Raw genomic sequence first — 8,906 nt, 5'->3', positions numbered from 1 at the left:
CATTTTTATGTTTTAAAAAAAAGAAAACATGCAAGTCTCCTTGCATGGGGGAGTTTGCACAGTCCTCCCCAATTTTTATAATACGAGGGAACGTGCCATTCCTACGACAACGTGCAATTTTCAGTGTGTTCATTAACTGCTTTCTCAGTATCAAAAATCAGAAAATGATAATGCTTACTCATCGCGATTGAATGCCAGTCGGCAATGGACTTCCTTGCATCAACTATGTTGGGCATCTCCTGCACTTAACCTGCTGTAAGAGACGAAATCCCAGGGAGGATAACCTAAATGAAGATTTTGTGCTATTGTGAGAACACCACAATTTGTATATATTTCGATCAAACCACCACCAAGCATGAAATCGTACTCCCAACAAACGTTGACTAGCGATCATATCGTGAATTCTAATATCTATGCCTGTGTATGTGATTGCATCTGTTGACCCGCATGCCTTCCAGATTCCTATGTAGACATAGTTGATTGCGTCTGGATAGAGACCCTTCCTGCGAATCTTGTGGCGGCGTTCCGCACAACAAGATTGCATAAGGTCAATAGCCTTCAAGGTGCAAGCATAGGTGAATGCATTTGTAGAAATGCCTTCCGTTTGCATCTGCTTCATGTTGTGTGTATTATGGGGAAAGTGCACTCCAATGCTTTGCACCCACTAAAAATATCATAGAGCTTTCTGGCCCTGCTCTTGTTGCACATATCCCACAATCAGTGCATTCAAAGAGGCGACGTTCCTGGCAAGAAGCTCCTCAAGGACTTTTTGTGCTTTGTCAAGCGCACCACATCTGGCATACATATCGCCCAAGGCATTGCCAAGCACCACATGACTAACAATATCAGTCTCAATTGTTGTGTCCATAAGAGCATCTTGCGTAGAGCTACATGCCTTCGAGATGCACGCATAGGTGATTGCATCTGAAGAGAGGTGCAACTGGAAAGAGGCCCTCGCGTCGCATCAGCTGAAAACAACCTAGAGCTTTCTGGCCTGCTCTTGTTTGCGCACATACCTGTTTCTGAATAGCTTGTGACTGACGAGCACTCTCATCATAAATTCTCTCACCCATGTCAACATATTATGAAGTCTTTCAAGATGCTAGCATAGGGGATTGCTTCCATAGATGATTGCATTGGAGAAAGGCCTTCTGCTTGCATATACTTAGAATAGCCTTGACGAGCTTCCTTGCCGACATCCTGCATCGATTCGAAGTGATTACCCATCTTGTGGTTTTTCTGTGAAGGTACCAAGAAAGAAGAAAGGAAGCCGATCCCCTTTTTACACTGAAAGGCTGTAATTCTGACGATTTCTCAGTTTGCTATGAGAAAGACGCCAGAGGGCCGAAATTGTAGTTTAGAGCATGAATAGCTCAATAGCTGCACGTCTTGACAAGGCGACTGATGAAGGTCATAAAAAAATCGAGCAAGCACTTGCCGTTGGATGGTCGATGCCATTCCAGATAGGAAGCTCCTCAGCCACATTTTGTGCTTTCTCAAGCGTACCACATTTGACATACATATCGACCTAGACAATACTGCCAAGCATGACATCTTTCTTTAATAGCCTTCGACTCACAATATACTTCTGAGTTTTTGTGCCCATATGAGCATCTTGTGTAGAGCCACATGCCTTCAAGGTACGTGCAAAGGTAATTGCATATGGAGAGAGACCCTCGCTTTGCATACTTATCTACTGAAAACAAACTAGATCTTTCTCCTGTGGGGCAAATCCTGCAAACAATGCATTCCAAGAGTCCACACTACGGATAGGAAGCTGAAAATAGACTAGAGCTTTCTGGCCCTGCTTCTGTAGTGCGTATCCCACGACTAGTGCATTCCAAGCATTTGCATTCGCTGAAAACAGCCTAGAGCTTTATGGATCTACTCTTGTTATGCACATCCCACATTCAATGCATTCCAAGAGGCGATATTTCAGACAGAAAGCTCCTCAAGCACTTTTTGTGCTTTCTCAAGCGCACCACATTGGGCATACATATCGACCAAGGTGGTGCCATTACAGCCCTGTTGCAGCGGCAGGGTGAATAAGAGCAGAACAACAGTCTGCCATTTAATTTGAGGTCTGCCATTTAATTTGAGGTCTGGTATTTGGGCAGCGAGTCTCTTGCAAACCTTGGCCCCTTCTAAGAGATGGAAGTTGATAGGCTCTGTGTGGGTGGACATCCTCATGTGTGCTAGAGCCTGCAACAAGCTAGCTGAACAGCTCGAGCAGCTCACGTTGGGCGGTGAGTTCCTCACTCATCTTTGGGTCTTGCTGGGCCATCTGGGCTACGGGGCCCAATGGCATCCACCTCAGGCCAACTACTTCTCACACATAACACAGAGACATGGGGATGTTTAGTATTTAGGGTCAAGCTCGGAGCAGTCAATACTGAAAACATGTCGTAGACTCTACAGACTCTGCACTTAGATTGGTCAAAAAGTGTCCCTGTGTCAGTCCCAAGCTACTAGCCTTAAACTTTCTGCTTGGGGTGGAAAATTTCCTTGTTCCTAGAGCTGCACAGACATTATGTTTGCTCAATTTAACTGACTACCTCACTAGTATAAACCTGGATGAAGTATAATCCACTTAAAACATCAATCTATACAATATTGTCCCGGATGAAGTCACCGATCTATAGCTGGAAAGTTGTCCATAGCAACTGTAGGAGAATCATAAGACTTTTCCTATTGGAAACAACAACGACAGTACTGTAGGCACGACAAACAATTGTGTCTCTTCTTCGAAAATGCAAACTCCTCCCTATCCTGAGCCCGGTCTTGAGCCACGTTCAATGCAACAGTGGAGACATTGTCTACTACAAGAGCTTGCAAGGTCTCATGCATGCATGGCCAATGACCACCTCGCAAACATCATTCCTGAATTCATCTACACAGCCAGCATCCTGAATTCATCTACACAACCAGCATCCTTTTCATCAGAGCTTTGTTTTGACTTTTGTGATGCAGCCTGTGCACCAACCATCCAATTGCCTTCTGGAACTGTCTAGGAAGAGCTGAGCTCCTTCATGATGAATATGCTCGTCTACCTTGTGAGAATGAAGCTGACCTATAGCTTCATTGTAGAGAGAGCAATAGCATGTTTTGAGAGTGTCATGTAACGTTGTTGCCATTTGTCTATGTAAAACTACTCTACCTGCACATCATAGTGGTTTTGCCAATTTTCTTGCAGCTCCTTTGGTACTAATGGCCTTCCAAGCTTGTCGATTAGCTACGCTGTCTATTCATGCCCAAATGAAGGGTCTCGGATCGGGTACAGGTGATTGCATCTGATGAGAACAATCTAGAGCATCCTAAAATCACTACATTCGAAGAGTCCACACTCCGGACTCTGGCGCTACTATTGTTGTGCACATCCCCAATCAGTGCATTCCGAGAGGCGACATTCCAGACAAGAAGCTCCTCAAGCACTTTTTGTGCTTTTTGAAGTGCACCACATTTGGCATACATATCGACCAAGACAATGCCAAGCACGACATCTTTCTCAATCGCATGAAATTTGACATACATATCAACCAAGATAGTGCCAAGCATGACAACTTTTTCCAACAGACTCTGACAAACAACATAATTGTTTTTTGTGTCCATATCAGCATAACATCTTTTTGTGTCCATATCAACATCTTGTGCCACATGCCTTCAAGATGCATGCATAGGTGATTTCATAGGCTCTCCCATGAATACACCCCATGTGGCACATGTCCTGCAACAATAAGTGCATACCAAGAGACCGCATCCCATCCCGATCCTGGAGGAAGCTTGCCAAGTGGCAAGAATGTGTCGTGCTTTCGCGACTGCACCAAATGCGACAGGCATGTCAACCAAAGCAGTTCCAAGCATAGAGTCTTCTCCCAAATTGTCATGGGATATCTCATGAAATTGCCTTTGTTTGTAGAGAGAGAGAGAGAGAGAGAGAGAGAGAGAGAGAGAGAGAGAGAGAGAGAGAGAGAGAGAGAGAGAGAGAGAGATGACATCTTGGATGGGAAGCGCGACACTCTGCAACAAGGCTCCAATTTGCACCAGCAAAGGCCATGAGAACCAACCAGCAAACCAGCATACACAAAAGGAAGCTCCTCAAGCATTTTTGTGCTTTCTCAAGCGCACCACATTAAGCATACATAACGACCAAGACAGTGCCAAGCACGATAGCTTTCTGTGCCCTTGTCGGGCATATCCTACAATCAGTGTGTTTCGAAAGACGACATCCTGCACCACATGTGGCATACATATCGACCAAGGCATTGCCAAGCATGGCAATTGTTGGCAACAACCCCTGACTAACAATATCATAGTGATTCTTTAGGCCAATATCAGCATCTTGATGCACGCTTATGTGATTGCATTTGGAGAGACGCCCTCACTTTGCATCCCCGCTGAAAGCAGCCAAGAGCTTTATAGCCCTGCTCCTGTTGCGTGTATCCTGCACTGAATGCATTCCAAGAGACAACATTCCGGATAGAAAGCTTCTCAGACACTTTTTTGTGCTTTCTCAAGCACACCACATTTAGCATACACTGTTGATCAACATCTTGTGCCACATGCCTTCAAGATGCATGCATAGGTGATTTCAGAGGCTCTCCCATGAATACACCCCATTTGGCACATGTCCTGCAACAATAAGTGCATACCAAGAGACCGCATCCCATCCCAATCCTAGAGGAAGCTTGCCAAGAATGTGTCGTGCTTTCGCGACTGCACCAAATGCGACATGCATGTCGACCAAAGCAGTTCCAAGCATAGTGTCTTTTTCCAAATTGTCCTGGGCTATCTCATGAAATTGCCTTTGCCAATAGACACAGAGAGAGAGAGATGACATCTTGGACGGGAAGTGTGGCACTATGCAGCAGTAGGGCTCCAATTTGCACCAACAAAGGGCATGAGAACCAACTAGCAACGCGTCTTTGGTGGTGGTCAACCTCCGGGGTACAACGCGTGCAAAAAAAGGTGGAGGGCTGAGGTGTGCAGGAGAGGGGGCGGGAGGTTGGTTGGAGGCTGCACGACGGCAACATTACTCGTCCACTGCCGGGAGAGGGGGGTCTGCCACGTGGGTTAGTGAGAGGCCAGGGATTCAAAAGACGCTGCTACACTAACGAAGTTAAAAAAAAAAGAGAAAAAAAAACCAAAATCACCCAATCCCACTTTCGGTATGCCCTTCTCTAAGTTTGTTTTCATATGATTATATGATCTATGATTAGCACATAATGATCTTCTACAAAATCAACCTCATTCCAACTTTCTAAGATCATAAATCTATTGGAGAGCATCGTGCCACTCTACATAGAATACTTGCACGTATGATACGTTCATGTAACCAGTAAAGGAAATCTTAAGAAAAGGAAGTGGCTTAGAGCCCCTTGCCCACTATGGTTCAACCCCTCCGACACGCGGGTGTGGGTGTGTGGGCGCACTCCTGTAAAACTACGTGATGCGAAGCATCATAGAGCTAACAAGTGATAAAATCACAAGGCCTGCCTACAAGATAAAAGATAAGCAAATATATGAGAAGTGCATAAGGTAAAACATGAGCAAGTATATGAAGTGTATGTAATGGCTAGGAAATTTGTAGAGAGAATAGGCTAGCGTTTACCAACAAGTGATAAAACCACAAGGTCCATCCTTGGAGGACATCTTCTAAAAGAGGAAGAAACAAGATTCTAAAAAAATTAGAGAAAATCACCAAAATACCCTTGTAATTCGTGGAAATTTCCAAAATACCCCTCAAATTTCAAAAATTCCCAATGTACCCCTATTATATTAGAATGTATCCCTCCATTGCGAACCGAAGTTTCAAATAGTTCACAATTATTCAAGATGCCATTAAGAAAGACCCCAAACAAAATGAAGCACACACTTGTGGGTATTTTTAAAGAGACTTACCACTGAAGTGCACCACCTTTACCAAATGCAAACTAATGAAAACCAATACTCTATGCCATTAATGTGAATCTCAGGGACCAAAAGCAAGTTTGACAATCTTTATGGTTGTGTCATCATTCCTTGCCTAATCATCTCTAAGGGCTATAGATGTCATGATTGGTGGGAAGGTAGTCGTTGTCTGACTATGCTGATGTTGGCAAACGCTGTGCTTCGACCATGAAGGCTCAAGTAGTACTCACTTAGATTGCAAGCTCTCATGGAGGGTTTTCCTGTCTTGACATCAGAGGATGTGGTTGAGGCTGTAGATTTTTTGTAACCATTACTGGAAATTAGGATATTATTATGGCTAGCCACATGAGAAAGATAGAGAACAACGCTATTATCTGCAACATTGATAGACATGCATGGTTTGAAGACTTACCTCGGGCCTCAAACTGATCACTCGATCCTCTCTGAAACAAAATCGGAAATCATTGTGCTAGCAAGAGGGCATCATTGTGTTGGATCTACCATGAAAGGAAGACGGGCATCATTGTGCTGGCAAGGGAGATTGATGAATTTGAGACATGCAACAGGCACCCCAGCACTTACATGTCCATAAGTCAGCACTCCAACAGATGGGCTTACTTCTAGGACACCAGAAGGCTCTAGTTGTCCCTTATGTCACGTTTCATGATGAACATGCCATGTCACATTTCATGAACATCTGGTCTATATCCCTCGTTTCAAACCCAAGATTGTCCCAATCAACATCAGACATGCTATCACCGTCCCTTTGATACGAACACAACAATTGGAAAAGGCCGCCGACCATGTCACATTTCATGATGAACATTTGGTCTATTTCCCTCCTTTCAAACCCAAGATTGTCACAATCAACATCAGACATGCTATCACCGTCCCTCTGAAATGAACACAACAATTGGGAAAGACCCACGACTTTGGAATCTAGACGATGTAGCCACATGCATCTACAGCAATCGGTTACACAAGCACGCACACACGTGCACCCGTCTTCGAACATACAAGCATGGTACCATTTGATTTCAACTTGAAGATGGCAAAAATTCCTAGAGACTGAACTGTTCATTGAACTGAAAGATAAATGGGGCACCTATTTTCCCAAGTCACCAAGTCTAGGCTGTGAAAACTTATTGTGCCACCTTTAAAGCTACCAAAGTACATCATAGACCTTAACTAGAAACATGCCTATTAGAGATCTGCAACAATGTTACTGAGATAATAAATATCCAAGAGACTTGAACTGCCACACTGGAAACAAGGGTATCCTCTTCCAAAATGACCCACATACTTGCATCCATGCATACATACATATGCTGTCAAGAAAAGTCGATGAACTGTTGGGGCGCACGGTCCACTACATAAACTTGGACACTGGCGTAGACCAGTCTAGAGAATCTGCTAAATGTTGGGGCGCACGGTCCACTACATAAACTTGGACACTGGCGTAGACCAGTCTAGAGAATCATACTTTAGCAGTACATTGAAGTGATTTGTACAAGAGAGATAATACTAGGGAAAGCTTAAACTTGAACAGATTCAAGCCGCACCTAGCTTGCAGCACTTGTGTGAGGGCTTTAGGATTTCAGAGATAGAGCACAGAGGTTGAGCAGAGAGAGGAGTTGGAGGTTGAGAAGGTTGGTGAATGTTAACTACAGAAAGAACCAACCTTCACCATAAAACCCTGGCTTAGATAATTCTCCGCCAAATAACGATGCAAATAAATATACGCAAACTTATCAAACATATCTGAACACCTGCAGTGAGCATGCAGTACGAGCTCCAAGCTATGCACAACAGTGATCTTGCATAGATGCAATTGAATTGCAAGTACTCAGAAGTGCAAGAGAATGAAAGCATGATACGTAAAAAGAGTACGAGCATCACCCAACACTAGTCGGAGATCAATACTATGAGCAAGGGGCCAAGAGGGCTGCAACCACATGCAAAGAGCAAAAACCCCACATTGTAGATGCTCCATGGTTTGCTGCAAGAACCGAAACACAGTATGAGAGCTCAATCGCAAAGTTATGGGATTCCTAACTTACCAACTTACCCTCGACTGCAATCCCTCTGCCAAATGAAAATAGGACACGTGATGAGACCCATACATTCAAACATAGATTATATATCACCACTCATGAACAATGAAGGGAACGTGGGCTTTATTTTCTTCACTGCCTTGGGTGCTGCCTGTGTGTTGCCACTGCTGCTACTTGCTTGCCTGCCCTGCTCGTCTCTCTGCAGACAAATGGTCTCGCAGTGTATTTCAGAAACCGTGACTGCTCTTGTTTCAAACTGCACTTGTGCCTGGCTACGTTCATTATGTACATTTTCTTGTGAGCTAACTGCTGCTATTTCAATGGTACATGGAAACGTGTACATGGAAACGCTGGCCTCGATGCCCCCTTTAATGCGTTGCTGCCCCCCTTTACTGCCTGCAGACAAGCAAGTTTTGGAAGCGAGCTGCACGATCGCCAGCATTTCCTCCACCTTTACACCCTCACAAAATAGAGGAGGCGGACCTTTCTCGCAGTGACGGTCCCTGCCTATGACTCTTGCCTCTGCTATACGATTGCTGCCTCTGGACTGGGAAGAGGCAACAAAGTCCGATCAGAAACTCACTCTCACTCACTCACACACACACACACACACACAGAGAGAGAGAGAGAGAGAGAGAGAGAGAGAGAGGGAACGCACAAAGCCTTTTCCTGCCAAAGGGAAATTTTCCAAGAGGAAGCGTCATGCTGGCTCATGGCATTTCTGATCAAGGCAACCCTCCCTTTGAGCTTCTATACTGTAATTCATTCTATTTAGAGTTGGTTCTCAGCTGGTTGTGCACACAGCACGCGGGGGCGAGAGAGTGTGTGTCTCGTTGCATGCACCGAATATATATTTTCAGCTTGAAGTTTGAGATTTTATTTTTAGATCTTTATTGATTCTGCTCCCATTTCTTTTCAAAAATGGCTATCACCTACCCTATTACC

The 8,906-nt window shown here is 44.4% G+C and overlaps 1 protein-coding gene across 1 annotated transcript; it reads right to left on the bottom strand.

Moving 5' to 3' along the window:
• Positions 1 to 5,957: 5,957 nt before the first annotated feature.
• LOC147445435 (uncharacterized) lies at positions 5,958 to 8,665 on the bottom strand. Its single transcript, XM_086526025.1, has 5 exons — positions 8,620 to 8,665; positions 8,445 to 8,508; positions 8,078 to 8,353; positions 7,976 to 7,992; positions 5,958 to 7,906 (listed from the first exon to the last, which is right to left on the bottom strand). Exons 1-5 carry the CDS (start codon positions 8,663 to 8,665, stop codon positions 7,830 to 7,832), a joined length of 480 nt encoding a protein of 159 aa, XP_086382151.1. The 3' UTR covers positions 5,958 to 7,829.
• Between the last annotated feature and the right edge of the window lie 241 nt (positions 8,666 to 8,906).

The sequence above is a fragment of the Adiantum capillus-veneris genome, chromosome 12, assembly GCF_014529385.1.
Source record: "Adiantum capillus-veneris isolate H3 chromosome 12, ASM1452938v2, whole genome shotgun sequence".
Lineage (NCBI taxonomy): Eukaryota > Viridiplantae > Streptophyta > Polypodiopsida > Polypodiales > Pteridaceae > Adiantum > Adiantum capillus-veneris.
The sequence above is the reverse complement of the archived record's forward strand: the minus strand, read 5'-3'. Positions and strand labels throughout refer to the sequence as shown.